Genomic DNA, 21,403 nt, shown 5'->3' on the forward strand with positions numbered 1-21,403 from the left:
GAGATGATATGTACACCACTCCCCCAGAAATGTATTTCCTGCTTGTGTGATTGGCTTGCTAAATTTCCCAGAAATATGCACTAAGATGCAGGTCAGAATTCCAGGTATGGTATATTTGTACATAATTACATTGGTCAAGCTTGAGGCAATGTAATTGTGTACAGTATACACCATACCTGGCCGATGTCCTTGTAAGCTGGAAATCACTGAAGTAGACACCTCTGCTCCAGTGATTTCTACTTTCTTCAGGTCCTGTGCTGAGTGGCTGCCCTTCTGCATTGGGATCACACAGGAGGTCAGCTGCTCAGCATGGGCGCCATTCAGAAAATGCAAAGCAGAGGTGGAGAGGCAGGGCAGTGATGAAATACCTACATTATATCTCATACCTGATGGATCACTTTGGAAGGTGACCATCACTGTAGTAAGCAGCTCTATTGCAATGATCACCACAACGTTCTGGGTACTGTACCAAATGGTTGCCCTTAGGGGGAAGTTATGAAAACTGGAGCAGTCATAATCTGGAGCAGTGGTGCATGGCAACCAATACTTCCTCCTCCCCAGCTTTTTCACGGAGTCTACCTTTTGCCCATCTTCATTCATGTTGGCACACAGGCACCGTGGCAGAATGTATACTAAGCTGTGCTTGTGTAGCTCAGTGTACATTTTAAAAAAGACTGCAAGAAGGCAGGTAGGTTTATTTTATTGCAGAAGAGACCTTGCGATAAACAGCCTGCCTGATTTTTTTCTGCTTTAAGCTTTGAAAATTAATGCTAGAAAGTTGACTGATTGCCATGCACAACTGCTCCATATTCTGGCTGCTCCAGTTTTGTTGAATTTTTCCCAAAGTATTTTTTTTAATGAATAAAAGGTGTTCTCTGATTGGACAGGGTGGAGAAGAGGGGCAGTAATATGATCTCTACCTCATCCCATCAGAGAATGCCCTGTATTCATTGAATAAAAAATACAAAGCCTTCTGTAAATGACTGAAGTCCTGAGAAAGCAACCCTCCCCCCACCCTTGCGGTCAGTGTACAGCAGAACACAGGACCCAGTAGACCACTATAGTAGCACCAACTACTACATTGATTTTCAGGTTCCCCATCAGGCTGCTCAGGTATGAGATATGCATATTTACATTGGTCCAAATTGGACCAATGTCTACCTTGATCAATGATCATACCTGGAGTTCAGATTAAGTAGATCCCAGTTCTTTATGAATGCTGTTTGTTTTATCGGCTGCAATTATAATACAATAGGGCAGCTGTCATCTTACCTGATCTTTTATGAAGGCTGTGGAAACATGACAACCTTGGTGTTGATAGCCTGGTATTTGAAATTATGAGCCAAATTGGGTAGGGATGCACCAAAATTTCGGCCGCCGAAACATATTGGCCGAAAATGGCCCTTTCGGCCGAAAATGGCCCTTTCGGCAAAAAGCCGAAAGAGAATTTCCGCCAATACTGCTGCCAAAAATGGGGCGGGGCTTGCTGGGCTTGGCCCCACCCCCAGTGGCGCCCATCACAGGGGTGTCATTCTGTCTTTAGCTCACCTCCTCCCCTCCCTCCTCACCCATGCTGCAGTCAGCCTGTGGGGTCTCGCGCCAAAGTCCCCCTCTCCACAGCGGTGGCTGCATATGGCTCTTCAGCTGCTGTGTAAATCGTCTGTGCAGGAGCTGGGCACGCTGTTTACTGTGAAAGTGAAAGCAAAGGAGAGGCGTCTAGCAGTGTGTGCTGTGCTCTCCACCTCCCCCTAGAGTGCAGTACCCAGCATGGAGATTAATGTACAGAGCTGCAGCTGCCAATTTTAAAAACAGACTGTCTATATATATGTTTGTATGCCTGTGTGTGTGTGTGTGTGTGTGTGTGTGTGTGTGTGTGTGTTATATGTGTGCACGTTTATATATGTGTGTGTTCTATGTGTGCATGTTTGTATATATATATATATATATATATATATTTATATACAATGTGTGTGTGTGTGTGTGAGATATGTGTGCATGTTTATTTGTATGTGTGTTAAGTGTGTATGTTTCTATATGTGTGTGTGCACGCATGTATGTGTTATATGTGTGTTGTATGTTTATATGTGTGTTATATGTGTATGTTTATATGCACTGGTGAGGCACAGGCAGGCTACATGGCGGGCACTGGTAGGCTGCTGGGCACAGTGAGGCTGCATTGATCTCCTGTACCATGTCCGCAGTCTCTGATCAGCTCCTGTACCATGCCTGCAGTCTCTGATCAGCTCCTGTACCATGCCTGCAGTCTCTGACCAGCTCCTGTACCATGCCTGCAGTCTCTGACCAGCTCCTGTACCATGCCTGCAGTCTCTGACCAGCTCCTGTACCATGCCTGCAGTCTCTGACCAGCTCCTGTAGCATGCCTGCAGTCTCTGACCAGCTCCTGTAGCATGCCTGCAGTCTCTGGCCAGCTCCTGTAGCATGCCTGCAGTCTCTGGCCAGCTCCTGTAGCATGCCTGCAGTCTCTGGCCATCTCCTGTAGCATGCCTGCAGTCTCTGGCCATCTCCTGTAGCATGCCTGCAGTCTCTGGCCATCTCCTGTAGCATGCCTGCAGTCTCTGGCCATCTCCTGTAGCATGCCTGCAGTCTCTGGCCATCTCCTGTAGCATGCCTGCAGTCTCTGGCCATCTCCTGTAGCATGCCTGCAGTCTCTGGCCATCTCCTGTAGCATGCCTGCAGTCTCTGGCCATCTCCTGTAGCATGTCCCCAGTCTCTTACCATCTCCTGTATAAAAATATTTTTTTTTAAAATAGTCAATTTCGGCATCGGTGCTGTTTCGGTTTCGGTTTTCGGAATCAAGGAAGATTTATTTTCGGTATCGGTTTCGGCACCAAAAAACCCATTCGGTGCATCCCTAAAATTGGGCCTATATCAGGTCGCAGGTCCAGAGGTTTATTGGAGAAGCAAACCCCTATGAATAATGTTATAGGCAAAGCCTATTGGAATATACTGAAACAGTAGGATATAAAATTCATGTGTATGCCAATTGCAGCATCCATGTTGTTATCCCGGACTGCCTTTTCTTACTCCCCCTTCCTCTATGTGAATGTATGAGACTATGAATGCGAATTTGAGACTGTGACTGAATAGCCAACATATTGATTATTTTCCTCTTCTTGTTTTCTTGATGAAGCTTGATATGTGAAACACATTAAGAAAGGAGAACTCTGAAAATTAAATTAATGGAACCCTGGAATCATTTATATAGAATAAGGTGGTGTACAGAGTAGGGTGGTGACCACCTTTGTGATAGTCTCCTCAAGGAGGGGGATCATTTTATGATGATTTTTTTTTATGGTTCTAGTTTGGATTTGTATATGGTTTTTATATACAGTAATATGTGAATGAATATTATAATTTTTGGAGCTGTTTGAGTAGATATAAGCGCCTTTAAAAGCCCTGTTAATCTACTTTTTGGCATCTGAAGTTGGCAATTGTAACATACCTTAAAGTGTCAGATAAGCTTTTAGACATTTTTCGAATTCATGTGACTGCCTTGTAAAGCTTCCTCACTATATGTAATTTAGGCAATCCTGGACCTAAGTGCTGCTTAGATAAAAAGTGCTGGAAATTTATTGCCCATCACAACTCTTGGTTTCCTTCACTGGCTTTCCCGGGAATTATCACAGCTGCAGTTAAATGGGAAATTCATTTTTCTCATCATAGTTTTATTTAGGAGGTTCATAGTGCTTATGAAGTTGCAGCAAGTAACCAGACTAGACATTCTGCACTAAGAATAAAATGTTTAAGGCATCGTCAATTCCATTAAAATATAGGAATGAACTTCTCCCACATTATTGCTCTGGTTTAATACTTTTTTCTTTATAGTTCAAGGATTGTAATTACTAGTAAAGCTTCAAAGAGCCATTCTGTAAGTTTAATTGTGATTATTCACCGAGCAGCTGGTTCACTGCTCTATTTTTGAACTGTTCATGAAGATGAGTTTTCTTTTGGTTATTCATTAACAATTTGGGTCATTCCCAAATTACTGAGAATGAATTGAGCAGAACACTTTACATTCTGCAGTGCAGCAAATGTCGCCTTGAATTCATGTTAAGAGATAAAGAAACACACATGTTGTACAGTTTGTTCTCTCAGTTTAGTAAGAGGTGCTGTTTGGAAGGGCTGAGGGGTTGCTCAAATAAACATTAGGTGTGTGAAATGAGATGTATACTGACGGTATTTTGCAAACATGGTTATTTCAATTGTGCTTTTTGTGCAGTTATACAGAACTTTCCCCTATAAAACATTAACAGGGCAATAACATGGACATACGGTTCTAACCTTCAAGCTGGCTGTTCTCATCAGTAATACTTTCTCTGTTGAGCAGAACTGGAGCAATTTGCTCTGCATGTTTTGCATTACACAGGGTTACATAGTACGTGACTTTCTCATGGCTAGGGGTCCTGATCTCTGTATTTTTGCTACAAGTGTTGTTCTCCTTAACAGGCATTCACTTGTTCTGTAGCCACAATCCTGATTCCAACTCAGCCTTTCATTCCACCTCCATAGAAAAAAAGCTAGAGAAAGGGGGACACGTAAATATTCATTCTGGTTACTAAACAAGATGGGTGTCTGTTTTTATTTTTATTTTGTTAAAGTATTGTTAGTGTTCTTCATTTAGGATAACTGTAACTTCTAAATGAATCCCTTACAAATAAGTATGTCTTTAAAATGACCCTGTCTCCACAGAGTTGCTTGTAATCGAAGCCTGTGCTATAAAAGAAGCACATGTATGCTTATCTTTCCACATTTTTGCTGTTTTGCTTCTTCTAGGTGGTCCATGTCTTCCATCTCTGCTGCTTTGCTTCTGCATGGTCGATGACTATTTTGTCTGCTGCTTTGCTTCATCCTCGTGGTCCATAGCTCCCATCTCTGCTGCTTTGATTGATCCAGGTGGTCCATGTCTTCCATCTCTGCTTCTTTTTCTTCCTCCATGGCATCAATGTTTTCCATCTCTGCTACTTTGCTTCTTCAGTGTGGTCTGCATCTTCCATCTCTACTGCTTGGCTTTATCCAAGTGGTCCATGTCTCCCATTTCTGCTGGTTTGCTTCTTCCAGGTGGCACATGTCTTCCATCTCTACTGCTTTGCTTCTTCTGGGTGGTCCATGTCTTCCATTTCTGCTTCTTTGCTTCTGCATGGCCGATGTCTTCTTTGCTGCTTAGTTTCATCCTTGTGGTCCATATCTTTCATCTTTGCTGCTTTGCTTCTTCCAGGTGATCCATATCTTCCATCTCTGCTGCTTTGCTTCTTCCAGGTGGTCAATAGCTCCCATCTCTGCTGCTTTGCTTCTTCCAGGTGGTCCATGTCTTCCATCTCTGCTTTTTTGCTTCCTCCGGGACATCAATGTCTTCCATCTCTGCTGCTTTGCTTCTTCAGTGTGGTCTGTATCTTCCATCCCTGCTGCTTTGCTTTTTCCATGTGGTCCATGTCTCCCATTTCTGCTGCTTTGCTTCTTATGGATGTGCCCAGCTGTGGTTTCCCCTGCTTGCTTTTATGTCCTTTTGTGATCTACAGTCCTGTAAAAAAAAAAAAACAGTGTTTGTGGAGCAGGTGTTCAAGTCAGGGATGCCCAACTAGTGGCCCGCGGATCCCTCTGATGTTGACCGTGACTTCCTGCTCTGGGATGGTGGTTTGACAAGCCCAGATCGCAGGTTGCCGACCCACCATCCCAGAGCATCAGTGTTGTGAATGAAGATGGCGGTAGAGAAAGCAAGAAGCTGCAGAGCAGAGCCACATAAGCTGATGCTTCCTCTATAGCAACAGGTCATGTCACAATCTATACCAAATGCACTCTGCCTGGGACAGCAACAGCCGGGGAAAACTGAATTGAAGACTGTTATTAAAGGTGTGTTTGCTACTGAAATCAGTGTATATATGGGCATATCTGTTCTTCAGTGGTTACTAGGCTGCTGTTAAACTAATCCTGCACCTGCTTTTTACCTGTACTGAGCCATAGACTTCTGTTATCACCTGTGGGTTTGATGCGCTCTCAGAAAGTGCACTATACCATCAGGAAGTCTATGACAAAGTGCAGCTAACCTACAGGAAAGCCATAGGTGCACGTGGTGCATCATTGTCAAAGCAACCTTAGGACCCAATTGGACTCTACATTCACCTCTATGTCCATTTACCCCTGCTTACCTTCAATCCGATACGAAAAAAAAAAAATGGAAGGGGAACCATCCCCTTCCGTCAGATTGAATTGGAGAGCCCATAGAGTAGCATGGGCTGTGTCCATATCTGTTCTGCATATGCAGCAAAGATACAGACCTGTCATCCGCCCATTACACTTATTTTGGCCCGCGACCGGTTACCAAGTCGTTTTGATGGCCCTCGCTGTTCAAAAGGTTGGGCACCCCTGCCCTAAGTGTTGAATTTCTGCTGTGGCTGTGAATTTGCAAAATAGAAGAGTTTGAAGATATGAGTTGCCAAAAAGATAGGTTCTCTTTTTTAACAGTGAAGGCTTCTTTTTTTTTTTTTTTCTTTTGACCCTGTGGTATTGATTGCAGATGACACTGGACAACAGCACACTCCCTTATGTTATGGAGATGAGGTGAAGGGTTCTGTAGTCCAGTATGAGAAATCAATGCTTTTGATTTCAGTGCAGCAAAGGTAGATCAGTATACTACAGGAAGTTGGGAGGGGATTTGTGGCACAAGTATTGCAGAAGTATACTGCAATACACTTATTATTTTAGACAAACATACACTTTAAATATGGGTTTATGCATGGTGATGTACATTTTATACTACTTTGAGAGTCCTAAAGCCCATGCTTCCAGGGATCCTCAACCATACTGCAGACTAAAGCTCTGACATGCCACCCCCAGTTAATCACAACCAAATACCTTGTAACATAATGGGCATGCCACAGACTTAAGGTGGAGAAAAGCAAACATTTTTGGATGTGTGGAGTCACATTTAGGGGACTCCCTACACATAAAAGGAATTCTATACTAACAAGGAAACTGCTGAATGCCAACCGATACCGCCACTTCGAAAAGATTGTTGGGTAACAGCATGCATTTTTTTTCAGATTTGCTTTCCCAGATTTGGGGACTTCATGGCAAGGTCTAAACCACTATAAGATACATTTCTATGAGTGTGAACCAAGTCATATTAGATCTTGCTCCATGCTACTGAATGTTAAAATGAATGGTTTATATAAGACCACCCCCTGTGGTGCTTTAAAAAAGTGTTATGGGACTTTGCTTTCTAATAAAGGCTTTACTTTTGGTAAGCTGTATCTAAGTAACTCTAGTAACCATTGCTTCTATAAGTAAGCCACACCTATCAAGGCAATGTCAGAAATAATGACCTACTGAATAATTTTCCTCCACTTCTCAAGACCTACTAAGCGATTGCTATGATGCCAGAAAGAACTGGCCTGTAGCTGCTGCAGTGCAGAATAGCAGACCTTAACTGGAATATACTTTGAAATATGCCTACAGATACCAGAGCATCACAAATAAATTCAGCCTGGGGTTGTTAATCATTATGCCTGGGTTCAATGTGTCACAAGGCTGCATGTTTTGATATTTCTTTTAGTCGGTCATGAGCTGCACAAGTTATTTAGATGACAAACCTTTAGTTCTTGAGCCAAGGTCATGTCAGAGTAGGTAATTTAAAGCGGGAGTCCGCCGGGACTCCGCATTTTTTTTTTTTTAAAAGCCAGCAGCTACAAATACTGCAGCTGCTGACTTTTAAAATAGTGACACTTACCTGTCCAGCATGCCCGCGATGTCGGCACCCGAAGCCGATCTGTAGATCGTCTCTCGGGTGCTGCCACCGCCATCTTGGGTATGGGAATCGGGAAATGGAGCCTTTCGGCTTCATTTCCCGGTTCCCTACTGCGCATGCGCGAGCCACGCTGCGCAATAAGGACGGTCCCCGCTGCCTCTGGGATCTGTGTGTTTTCCCAGCAGGCAGCGGGGCACTTGCGGAAAGGGGCAGGCACTTGCGGAAAGTGGCGTAATATACGCCCCTTTCCGCAGAGAGCTATCCCGGAAGTGGGTGCAGATACCTGTACTGTACAGGTATCTGCACTCCCCTCCCCCCTGAAAGGTGCCAATTGTGGCGCCGGAGGGGGGGAGGGTTCCAATGAGCGGAAGGTCCACTTTAGGGTGGACCTCCGCTTTAAAGGACAAGAATTCCCTACAAAATTAAAGTGGAAGTTTGTGTGTAGAAAGGGGGCTCTAGAAATAGAATAGAAACGAATATTAACATAGGTATGGTTATTCTTGTACTAATGTACACCACAGAAATAAAATTGTATTAAACCCAAAACCAGTGATATAAAATATTGCAGCTTACCAATAATTAGATGTGCTGGCCGCATTTGTTTTAGATTTTAAGACTTTTTTCTCTTCAGTTTTAACCTGGTGATCTGGCCAGCAACTCATTTCCCGTATTAAGCCCCATACACACTATCAGTATTTCTGCTGAATTTTTCCTTCAGATTTACCAAAGCCATATAATATGAGGTCAAACCTTAGGACAAGGATATGCAATTAGCGGACCTCCAGCTGTTGCAGAACTACAAGTCCCATGAGGCATAGCAAGACTCTGACAGTCACAAGCATGACACCCAGAGGCATGATGGGACTTTTGCAACAGCTGGAGATCCGCTATTGGCAGATCCCTGTCTTAGGAGCTTTAATTTGTATGCAATCAGGCAGGGCCTTGCACTACATGGTTTTGGTAAACCTGAAGGAAAAACTCAGCAGAAAAACTGATAGTGTGTATGGGGCTTTAGAGTGCCTACACACTAAATTAAGGAGCACAGGGGGCACAGTTTTGTTTCTCTTGTGATAAGTAAAAAAAAAAGGTAATTATTGAAAGCACTAAAGCCAGTGTTAAATCGTTAGAAGGTTGAGACAAATGGCTACATCTGGAGCACAGCTTGTTTTGTTAAAAAACAGCAGACACACTGGCCAGATAACCAGGTGAAACAAAAAGGAAAGGACCCCTTCAATGCATTACACCATTATTTGTATATTGCAGCACTGTATTAATGTTTAGCAAGTGTGTTGGAGGGTAATATAGCAGTGATGGATTGAACGGGCCTGGGTCTCACCATCACTACTATATTACAACACATTTATTTTCTGGAATTTGTACACTCTCTATAGATGGCAACCCATATCAATGTTAGCGGAAACCAGTCCATTTTATTAAAAGTTTTGATGGAATCAGATTTTTGTCTGTTTCCTTTACACTTAAGGGTATTTTGGTAATTATTTCACTGTAATTGCACAGTGGTAATATATTTTCATTTAGAGATCATTTAAAACTGAAAATTATTTTTGCCGATTTGGTTTGGTGTAAGCTTAAACAAAGGAAAATCCCTTAAATGAAAGCAGTGTAGATGAACACAGATTGGCTGTATGCCAGGTAACATGGAAATGTAAAATGTAAAATACCTGCTCTTTTTAAGAAGGCCTGTTGGAAAATTCTGGGGATGGGTTTTTCTGCAAAGATTTGGGAAAAGGCGTAATTTGCTTCTCCCTGTCATATTGCATAGATGAAGGAAAGTCTGTCTCTCAGCAGGCTCAAGGCTAACATTCACATCTATGGATTATACAGGATGTTGACGTCAGAGACACCGGTGTTCTAGAGGGACTTGTCTATGTAGGTACATAGAACAACACAAAGCAAGACCTGAAATATGGAACAATTGGAGGCACTGTATCTACAAAACCCATGTATCTTCCAACTGACCTTTTTCAAACCCAAATCCACCTGTTCCTCTATTCCAGGGGTCTCCAAACTTTCTTAAAAAAAAAAAAAAGGCCAGTTTACTGTCATACCAGAAATATTTTCTGGTATCAGTTGGAGTAAACAGGGTCCCATCTTTGGTATTAGGAGGAAGAATAGTGCCCATTCTTGGTATCAGTGGGCAGAATAGTGCCTCATATCAGTGGGATGAATAGTGCCCCAAGGGCCGGATAGAGGCAAGCAACAGTCCACATCTGGCCCCCGGGCTGCAGTTTGGAGACCAACGTTCTATTCCTTCATGGTTATTTATTTTATATGAAAGAGTACACAGGGTGCACACTGTTCCATGGGCTGTGTGTATGTCTTTTTGCTATTATGCATTTTTAATTATATAAACAAATAAAGAAACTGTTATGCCTGGAAGTGCCGCCAGGTTTCTTCCTTTTTACATATTTCTCTTATATGGTCTGATCTTTAGATATGAAAGTCAACTTATTACTTATCTACCTTAACTGTTAATGCTGCTGTTTGATGGTGCTCCACCAAATGAACCTGTGCTTTTCCTATGCAGCAAAGTTTTACTTAACTTACATCATTGCACTGCAGTAATGTGAAAAATAATGATGTGAATGAGGCCTAAAGTGTAAGGGGAGCGAATGGAACATGCTTATACTTGTAGTCCCATTCAAAGCAAAAAAGGAAACTCTATATTTCCCACTGGTGCTCAGGAATGGGGTGCCAGCATGAAATATAATCATCCAGTAGTGTATAGCATGTTTCCGTTGTTATCTGTTATTAACAATAATGTGTAAATTGGCCTCAGCCTTACACCACTCCACAAGCCATGCCCTCTGACATGTTTCGTCCTAACTAACCGGGGCAAAGTCATAGAAGTAAATGGCCGAAGCAGAACGGAGGAACTTATGCATCACTGGCCATGAAAATGAGGAGATACACGTGTGCAAGTGATTAAAGTGATGACGTGAATCTTATCTTATGCATTCACTTCATCACTTGCACGTGTTTATCTCCTCATATTCACGGCCAGTGATGCCTAAACTTCTTCCATACAGTTTCTGCCATTTACTGCTATGACTAAAGCCTAGTGCACATTATCAGAATTTTTTTGGGCTGAAACGAAAAAAACCTGAAGTTTAGGGGAGGAGATCCTGTACAATAGAGCAATCTCACCGCTGAGCTATTGTGTTCTGACAGGTGGATGCCCCCCCCGCCAGAACACACCAGTTAGCGAAGTCAGCTATTGGCTGAGAGCACTGATCAGATGCCGATCTGCAGACCTTTTTTGGTCATTCCCCTTTGATAGAGGTTGAACCGGCTGCTGTACACACGGACCGAATGTTGGCTGGTTTCTACTGAATCGGCCGATAACGCCCGGTATTTGGCCCCTGTGTATGGGGCTTAAGCTCTGGTGGATGGGGCAAAACAAGTCATTGGCCAAGGCTTATGGAGTCGTGTAAGACCATCTTACAAATGTTAACAACATAGACTGGACTGGGAGAACGCAAATTTTTCTAAGCATACTACACACTACGGGAGCGAATGGAAGGTAGTTGTAAGCAGCTATGGAGACCAACTTTAAAGCTGGTTGTGTTTTAACGTGCTTGGGAAAAAGAAAGGTTCACTTTAAATTAGTTTGCCATTACATTTCAATCAGAATAAAAGAAAGATAAGAATTTCTAATAGCAACTCGTCAAACAGAAATATGATAGAATTAGAATACAATAGGCATTATAACTTTTTTAAACCAGATAAATAAAAGTAACAAAACTACAACATTTACATACAGTGCAATTAATGGGAAAGTTTCTTAGTAGGAATAAGTTAAAAAATTAATAGAGATTATTATTTTTTTGAGCTGAGGCCAAGGCCAGATTACTAAGTACTGTACTTGTAACCACTAACCATGACTCACCCATTGAATATTATTATTGTTGATTAGATTTCAGAACATGTCGAGTTTTCCCGTTCATCCACTGTGGAGCTTCAAAAGCAGTTTGATGACTATAAAGAGAGGAATCGGAAGGACAGCTCTGAAATGCAAAGACAGATTAAAGATAAGACACTGGAATTGGAAAGATGCTATCAGGCAATCAAGAAGCTGCAAGACGAGGTAATTAGCACTGTTGCAAATATAAAAATGTGAGAATATGCCATGTGATACTACTCAGAGGTTGTGTAATTTTGTCTTTCAAAGAGGGTTGTGTAATGTTGTGTAACTTTGGCATCTTCTCCTTAGATTCGCCACTTGGAAGAAAATTTGCAAGATCACCAGAGAGCTCAAGATGAATCACTGACCAAGAATCATCTTCTGCAGCAGACAATTAAAGATCTACAGTACGAGCTGGATGCCAAAAACCACTTGAAGGATGATCGTACTAGACAAATAAAGTCAATGGAGGTAGTATTTGTAGGCAAAACCCCTAGTCCTGAAATTTGCCATTTGGATAGAAACTAAACAATACTAATGTGCAGACGTTTAAGGCGATATCTTTACTTGTCTAGTACAGTTTTGTCTATGTGAAAGTAAAATTCTAAGGGGCTCTATATTTTGTAATGCACCCCTGCTACAGTGACCTCCATTACCGTCTAGATCTCATGTCAAACAGGGGCCCTGCTGCATTGCGAACACAGGAGATTACTCATTCAACACGAGTGCCATTCAGGGAACACTTTGCAATTTTTCAATGATTACAAAGTGTTATCTGATTGGACTTAATAGAGGCGAGGACCACCTTTGCTCAATAAGCAGCAGGTCAACCAATGTAACTATGTAAAAATGACCATACCTACACTTTTTAGCTGTAATATTTTTTCCGTGTATGACATTAGTCAAGCAAGGATGAGAAGTGATGTGGCACCTAGCTCTGACTTTTTGCTCTTGCCCAGCAATGAATGGGCACATGACAACATGGCTACCTATGTCTTTTCATCCAGTGTTCTAAATCAGGGCTAGTCTTTACAGTAAAGTAGAAAGACTGCTATAATTAGAATATTGGCTATGAAGAAATCTTCAAGTGGTGGAAAATGTTCACATTGTACCGTCATTTCTTCATAATTTTATATATATATATAATATTCCTAACAGCATTCTGTGCAGTAAATGTAGCCCTTTCCCACACAAGAGGCTTTAAATTGCTAATCTCCACAGGTCAATATTCTAAGCTCTGTAATTAAACTACGCTAAATCCGCTAAATTGTTCTAGAGGTGTCTGAGATTCCAGTCTATTGACTGATAGACTTTTATTACCTTAATTGAGTTTTTACCTTAATGACTTTTTATTACCTTAATAAAACATTTTATTACCTTAAAATATAAAGACATCCAGTATAAAGCTGGCTATTATACACCAAAAAGTTAGGAAAAATGCATTGTAAAAAAAAAAAAAAAGATTCTAAAAAAAATGACAATAAACTGTTTCATATTCTTGATATGTGTATGCTGTACCATATACTTGTATGAAAAAGGATCCTGTTCTCTTTGTTTGCTTCCTTTGTGTGAGATGCCTGGTGTTCCTGTCAGTCTCTCTGCTCTACTGGTAAAAACTAACCACAATAGGCATGAAAGCACATTGTCGTCAGTTCTCTAGCTGTGCTGGGAACTCAGCCTACTCTCCTCCAATGATCAGGCTTATCCTGACATACGCCCCCCTGTACATACACTGTGTTACCAAAAGTATTGGGACACCTGCCACATGCATATGAACTTTAATGGAATACCAGTCTTAGTCCATAGGGTTCAATACTGAATTGGCCCACCGTTTGCAGCTATAACAGCTTCAACTCTTCTGGGAAGACTGTCCATAAGGTTTAGGAGTGTGTCTATAGGAATGTTTGACCATTCTTCCAGAAGTATATTTGTGAGTTAAAGCACTGATGTGGACGAGAAGGCCTGGCTCGCAGTCTCCGCTCTAATTCATCCCAAAGGTGTTCTGTCGGGTTGAGAACACTGGTCAGAACTCTGTGCAAGCCATATAAGTTCCTCCACCCCAAACCCACTCATCCATGTCTTTATGGACCTTGATTTGTGCACTGGTGCATAGTCATGTTGGAACAAGAAGGGGCCATCTCCAAACTGTTCCCACAAAGTTGGGAGCATGCAATTGTGCAAAATATCTTGGTATGCTTACGCTTTAAGAGTTTCCTTCACTGGTCAAGCCCAACCCCTGAAAAACAACCCCACACCATGATCCCCCCTCCACCAAGTGATTTAGCCTAGTGCACAAAGCAAGGTCCATAAAGACATGGGTGAGCATGTTTGGGGTGGAGAAACTTGATTGGCCTACATAAAGTCCGGACCTCAACCCAATAGAACACCTTTGGGATGAATTAGAGAGGAGAAAGTGAGCTAGGCCTTCTCATTCAACATCAGTGCTTGACCTCACAAATGTGCTTCAGGAAGAATGGTCAAACATTCCCATAGACACACTCCTAAACCTTATGGACAGCCTTTCTTAGAAGACTTGTAGCTGTTATAGCTGCAAAAGGTGGGCCAACTCAATATTGAAACCTCTGGACTAAGACTGAGTTGCCATTAAACTTCATATGCGTGTAAAGACAGGCGTCCCAATGATTTTGGTAATATAGTGTACTTTCACTGGGAAGCTCAGTGTAATGCTGTTTCTCCTCCATCAGCTCTTATGCAACTGAGAACAGGGAATATGATCACTTATACAAAAGGGGAAAAGGGTATTTATAATGTGTTTTTTTTTATATCTATACAAAAATGTTTTGCCTTTTATTTCTATATTAAACTGAATGGGTTTTGTACAAGGTGATCAATTACAATCACTTTAAGTGTAAAATACATTTTAAAACATGTTTGTTCATTTAACAAGCTTGTAGCTAAAATTCCCCCCAAAAATTAAAACACTGCAACAATTAAAGCTTAATATGTCCTTAAAAAGTTATTTGGTTAGGAAAATTGGTTATAATTACTATCAAGTTAACTAACATAGGCAGTGTTTAAATTAGCCTGGGGATCTAAGCTTTAGTGACTATTGTTACAAAATGGTCAAGCTGATCTTTCACAGCAGATCTTAATTTTTTTTTTTTTTAAAAGAGAGAAAAACATAACAAACATAAATACTTCCTCTTATGCATAGTTATTGCTGTCAACTAATAGAGTGCAGGTATGCACCGTATTAACTTTTTAATAAAAAAAAAACATTGAAATGGTTCTGGTAATAGGCACTAACTTTGTTCGTCTTTTATTCAAACATTTTATTGCTGGCTTAAGAAAAACATAAAGGCACAAATTCACAATTGTTCCTATGGCCTCACCTGCAGGTCAGGCGGCCCCCTCTCCTTTCATTTTGACGGTTTATGTTGTATACACCGACATAGCAAATGACAATATAGATCTTTGGATCACTCAACACTCCAGTAGCAAATTTTGGTAATGATCCCGTTCATTCATCTTTGAGTTCATATTCTAAAACTCCACATACAAAACTGCTTTGTTTTTTTTTTTCCAGGACAAGATATCCCAGCTGGAAATTGAGCTTGATGAAGAAAAAAACAACTCAGACCTCCTCCTAGAAAGAATAACCAGATGCAGGGAACAGGTAGGTCTTTATCTGCACATAAGTGGCTTGAGCAGCTGTGCTTCTGGTACCGAACTAGACCGAAACATTTGGCCCTGTTTATCAAGTGTCAAAGGAGTAACTTTTGTTAAACATGTCAACCAATAAGATTCTTCTTATTTATCATGGGGAGAATGAAAGGATGATTTTGCCGCAAAGTCACATAGGTGGCGTGAGACATGTTTCCTCAAACCCTTTGATAAATTAAACATTATAAATATTAAATAAACAAAAATGAATTGCTGAGGAATGAAGAAAATTACATCTATTGAGCCCAGATGTACACATTTAGATTTTGCGTTGAAAAACAATGATTGTTAAAATCTGGGTCATTTCTACTTGCAACAAAAAGGGTAAAGAACGACTCCCCGTGGGTTTTTTTAGCAGCAATTTGAGAGACACAAAATTTCATAAAAAATCTAAACGTTTTTATTAACACTAGATGATGAAAAAATTAACATGGTTAAAATATGAGTATACAAAAAATCTGCAAGCATTGATGAGAAAATATATATACAATCTCTCATAACCAATATCTACACTTATGTATTTACAGGGGTAATACGGGGTTTCCATACATCAAATGGTTCTCTGAACTATGAATATGGGAACTATCAGTTAAAATCATTGATTAAAGTGTAGATATTTGTTATGAGAAATTGTATATATATTTTCTCATCAATGCTTGCAGGTTTTTTTGTATACACCAGAGCTCATATATTTTAACCATGTTCATTTTTTCATGATGTATTTCATCATCTAGTGTTAATAAAAACTTTTTGATTTTTTTATCAAATTTTGTGTCTCTCAAATTGCTGCTAAAAAGCCCCACGGGGAGTCGTTCTTTAATCTTTTTTTTTTTTCAACCTATATCGGGGTGTGCAGCTTTTCCAGACCCACTTTGTATGTCCATTTCCCCCCATTTTTTGTAACATTTCTACTTGCAACAAACCTTTTGTTTCCTCCTAGTATTATGAATCAGCCCCACTGGAATTTCCAGCACCACAAATTTATTAGTCAACATAACAGAAATGTCTGACCCAATTTTCTTCCTTGATGTCCTTTTAGACCAGTGGTCTGGTCTAAAAGGGGCTGGATGCGGCCCTTTGCTTGCCTTTGTCCGGCCCTTGGGGCTCTATTCCTCACACTGATGACACGACTCTGCCATCTGACACCAACAACGGGGCACTATTTCTCCCACTGACTCCATTAACGGGTCCCTATTCCTCCCTATGATGACCACGATGGCCACTATTCCTCCTCCTAGTACCAAATGTGGTGATATTTACTACCACTGAAGCCAGGAAAATTTTAATCCCACTGGTCAACTGGTCAAAGTCCGGCTCTCCTAGAGTCTGAAGGACTTGTTTAGAAAGTTGGTGACCCCCTGTTCTAGACATCGGATAAATGCCTATTGCACGATAAGAAAACAAACCTAATGATAAAATATGCAGACTCTACTGGAAAAATATGTAGAGTTCAGTACTTTTTTCAACATTTGTTTACTTAGTTTTAATTTTTAACAATAACATGAATGCATCCCCAAATATCACATTATAATGAAATATGGACAATACTGTATACAGTATAGTATATAAGCACATTGAAGATTAAGATATGCAAAAACCAAGTGAAATACAGATCAAGCTATTATGTTTGGACTGTAGGAAAAGAAACAGTTTAACATAAATTTACACACATGAACTTTTATTGGGTTAGGCATAAGCGACATAATACTTGAGGTTTGTAATGTAGGTTGTGCAAAGGTCCCGAAAAAAATATATGCACTAAATAACTCTAAAGACCCTTACACACCAAATGCTGGGTGGCATCGGTCAGTTCAATAAAAACCGGCATTCAGCCCGTGTGTAAGGCAGCCAGTCCGACAGAAGCCGGCTGTTTGGTCAATTTCTGTCGGACGAGCATGCTGGAAAACCAGCAGCCAACCGACTCCCGATCAGCGCTCTCAGCCGATGGCTGAGAGTGCTGATTGGAGTGTTCTGGCTGGAGGCTGTCTCCCTGTCAGAGCACAACTGCTCAGCAGGGGAGATCGCTGTACTAACATTGAATCATTCAAGAGACCTACCTATAGGGTAGGGAGATGGGGGGGGGGGGGGTGCAAGGGGATGGCAGAATGATAGAGTAACTTAAAAAAGGAAAAAGGAAATGGGGGAGAGAGATCTGTGTTTTGGTGTAGGTAAATTTGGGCCCCAAGTGTAGTAAACGTGATGGAATATAATTTTTAAATTTTCTTGTTTAATTGCCTTTTATGATGATGATTTACACAATTCTGTCCATGATTCCATGTGCAATTGTATTTATTTCAGGTACTTAGACAGCGATATCAATTTACGCAGTGCTTTACATATAGATTTTAAATTCACATCAGTCCCTACCCTCAAGGAGCTTACAATCTAAGGCCCCTAACTCACATTCATACATAAACATATTAGGGCCAATTTAGACAGGGCCAATTAACCTACCCGCATGTCTTTGTAGGGTAGGGGGAAACCCGAGCACCTGGATAAATCCCATGTAGGCACAGGGAAAACATGCAAATTCAAGGCAGGTAGTGTTGTGGTTGGTATTCGAACCAGGGACCCTAGTGCTGCTGTTAAATTGTTTCAGTCACAGTGAATAACAAAAGGTAGGAATTTGCAACAACGTTTGTTAAAATCCTTGCAATGTACATAGATCACCTAGGGAGGGAATGTTTTTTCTCAACAAAAGCGGAGTCGCACTTTAAATGGTCCCCATACAGTTTGCTGCTTCTTATGATCATTATATATAGTAGCTTATGTAATCACAGCATGGCTTTTCATGCTTGCTAAGAAAACAAGAGGCATTGTTTCATTAGAACAGCTTAAGATTTTAAGGGCTAAAAAAGAAATGTTATCGTCTAAATGGCCAAACTTGTATCCCCTACTGCAGAGACCACTTTTCAAATGTAACTGCAGAATGGGGCTGCTGGGACCCCAGTAACAGGAAAAGAGTTAATTGTCAAATGTCTAGCTTCATAGGGGGAGAGAAATCGAAATGAGAACCTTCTGGCTGTGGATTTCTTTCCTGAAACCGTGGGAGAGCAGGGGGTTTCTATGGTGACAATGTAAATATGGCAGGCTAGAGTTACAGTGGCCTTGCTACTTATTTTTTTCTTTCGTTCATCTGAGCAGCGTTCCCAGTTGGATTCTCAACACCTGTTCCACTCTGTGCACCAGGTGTACAAAGCAAGTAAATCAGAATGGAGAAACGAAGGCCATTTTCCAGGGATTGAAGCCCCTACCATCCAGGCCTCCTCCCTATAGCACACGGCGATCTTTGGAGTCAACTGTCTGGAGTAATGGAATATATACCTCATTAACGGAACCCCACCCCCTCCCCCTCCGTGTGGGCTTCCATGAAACGCTCTATTTATGAGATGTAAGATTACAGTCTACTCTAAAAAAGACATGAAGGGATGGTTCCAGGCTTCCCGATATCAATAATTGAGAAGAAATGAAATTGTGTGCTTTCATTAACAAGACGATGATAACCAGCTGTTCTTAATACCGCGTCTAGCATGAGCGCAGCCTCTGTTTATTAAATCCTTGCCATCTCTCAGAGGGGTATTGTGGCTCGTTGAAAATGCTTTGTTTTTAGTGCTCACCAAACCCAGCTGTGATAACTTCTGCTGAAATCCACAATGTTTGTTGTTCCTCCGAGGATGAAAATAATGCATTAAGAATGATCGCATTCGCTGCCAGAGGAACCTGCTACGTGGCTAGCTCCAATTAACGCAGGAGTTAAAATTCCCTTCTCAACAGAAAATAAAATAATTTTCAGCAGTTGTGCTTGTAGTTGGAATAGAAGTCTTTCTTTATAAGTTCATAGCTAATTACTTGCATTTTCAAACTTTGAGTTGGTTGGGGTTTTTAAAACCAGTGGATCTGGCGTTTCATATTGCCGTTTGAAAACATCATTACTAACATATTTAAAGTGAGGGAAAACAGTATTTGATCCCCTGCTGATTTTGTACGTTTTCCCACTGACAAAGAAATTATCAGTCTATAAGTTTAATAGTAGGTTTATTTTAACAGAATAACAACAACAAATTCAGAAAAACACATTTCAAAAAAGTTATAAATTGATTTGCATTTTAAAACGCTGTTCCGCTGAAAAAAAAAATCTTTTAATAATCGGACACTTACCTGTCCCAGGATCCAGCGATGCGGGGGATCGAATCCCCACTCGTCTTCCCCCTCCGCTCGTCAGGCGCCGGCATTGACGCCGCAATCATCTGGGACCTGTGACGAGTCCCTGATGATTGACAAGAGGGAGGGGGCAGAGATATTACCCTTCCTGCACCAAGGGAAGTGACGTCAAGAGCCCAGGCGCTGAAGGAGGCATACTACGAGGGACCCCTAGCAACAGGCATTTAGAGGTGAGTAAAAAAAAAAATGTCTCCAATTTTTTTTTTTTTAAAACATAAATCAAATTTTTTTTTTTTTTAGGGTGGAACTCCACTTTAATGAGTGAAATAAGTATTTGACCCTTTCGCAAAACAAGACTTAGTAAAAACCTATGTTGGCAATCATAGAGATAAAACATTTCTTGTAGTTGACCACCAGGTTTGCACACATCTCAGGAGGGATTTTGTCCCACTCCTTCTTTGCAGATCCTCTCCAAGTCATTCAAGGTTTCGAGGCTGACGTTGGGTAACTCAAACCTTCAGCTCCCTCCACATATGACTGGCTAGGCCACTCCAGGAACTTAATGTGCTTCTTCTTGAGCCAATCCTTTGTTACCTTGGCTGTGTGTTCTGGGTCATTGTCATGCTGGAATACCCATCCATGACCCATTTTTAATGCCCTGGCTGAGGCAAGGAGGTTCTCACCCTTTGTCCCTTTGAAGCAGTGAAGTTATCTTGTCCCCTTAGCAGAAAAACACCCCCAAAGCATAATGTTTCCACCTCCATGTTTGACAGTGGGGATGGTGTTCTTGGGGTCATAGGCAGCATTCCTCCTCCTCCAAATATGGCGAGTTTAGTTGATGCCAAAGAGCTAGATTTTGGTCTAATCTGACCACAACACTTTCACCCAGTTCTCCTCTGAAAAATTCAGATGTTCATTAGCAAACTTCAGACGGGCCTGTACATGTGCTCTCTTGAACAGGGGGACCTTGCGGGCACTGCAGGATTTCAGTCCTTCACGACGTAATGTGTTATCACTTGTTTTCTTGGTGACTATGGTCCCAGCTGCCTTGAGACCATTGACCAGATTGTCCCGTGTAGTTCTGAGCTAGTTCCTCACTGTTCCCATGATCAATGAAACTCGAAGAAGTAAGATCTTGCATGGGACCCCAGATTGAGGGAGATTGACAGTTATTTTTATTTTTTTTCCATTTGCGAATAATCGCACCAACTGTTGTCACCCTCTCACCAAGCTGCTTGGTAATGGTGTTGTAGCCCATTCCAGCCTTGTGTAGGTCTACAATCTTGTCCCTGACATCCTTGGACAGCTCTTTGGTCTTGGCCCTGATGGAGAGATTGGAATCTGGTTGATTGATTGCTTCTGTGGACTGGTGTCTTTTATACAGATAACAAGCTGAGATTAGAAGCACTCCCTTTAAGAAAGTGCTCCTAATCTCAGCTCTTTACCTGTATAGAAGACACCTGGGAACCAGAAATCTTGCTGATTGATAGGGGATCAAATATTTATTTCACTCATTAACCACCTGGCGCCCACACTATAGCCGAATGACGGCTACAGCGTGGGCCTTAATTGCCGGGAAGGCATCCCCAGAGTTTGCCCCCTGCATCTCTAGTATCACCGAGTTTATGAGACTCAATGGATCACAGATTGGAGTAAAGGGCCGATTCCAGCCCCTCACTATGTGATTAGCTGTAAGCCAATGACATCTGATCACGTGATGTGAACAGAAGATCGGTAATCGTTTTTTTTTTACCCCTCGCGCTGTCACCAGCTTCTATCAGAGGGACATTGGTCCCTCACACAGAGAGCCAAGGCTGCCTCATCTGTGCCCACCAGTGCCATCTACCAGTGCCCACTGTGCCACCTACCTT

The 21,403-nt window shown here is 41.5% G+C and overlaps 1 protein-coding gene across 3 annotated transcripts in view; it reads left to right on the forward strand.

Moving 5' to 3' along the window:
- CGNL1 (cingulin like 1) overlaps window positions 1-21,403 on the forward strand; it is a 164,642-nt gene that overhangs the window by 121,902 nt on the left and 21,337 nt on the right. For all 3 annotated transcript variants that reach the window (XM_077472210.1, XM_077472212.1, XM_077472211.1), the window contains exons 12-14: window positions 11,700-11,870; window positions 11,997-12,158; window positions 15,235-15,324. In XM_077472210.1, coding sequence (XP_077328336.1) covers window positions 11,700-11,870; window positions 11,997-12,158; window positions 15,235-15,324 — 423 coding nt within the window. The remainder of the gene's footprint in view (window positions 1-11,699; window positions 11,871-11,996; window positions 12,159-15,234; window positions 15,325-21,403) is intronic.

This window comes from Lithobates pipiens, unplaced genomic scaffold, assembly GCF_037356315.1.
Source record: "Lithobates pipiens isolate NorthernLeopardFrog02 unplaced genomic scaffold, aLitPip1_a1.2 Scaffold_8, whole genome shotgun sequence".
Lineage (NCBI taxonomy): Eukaryota > Metazoa > Chordata > Amphibia > Anura > Ranidae > Lithobates > Lithobates pipiens.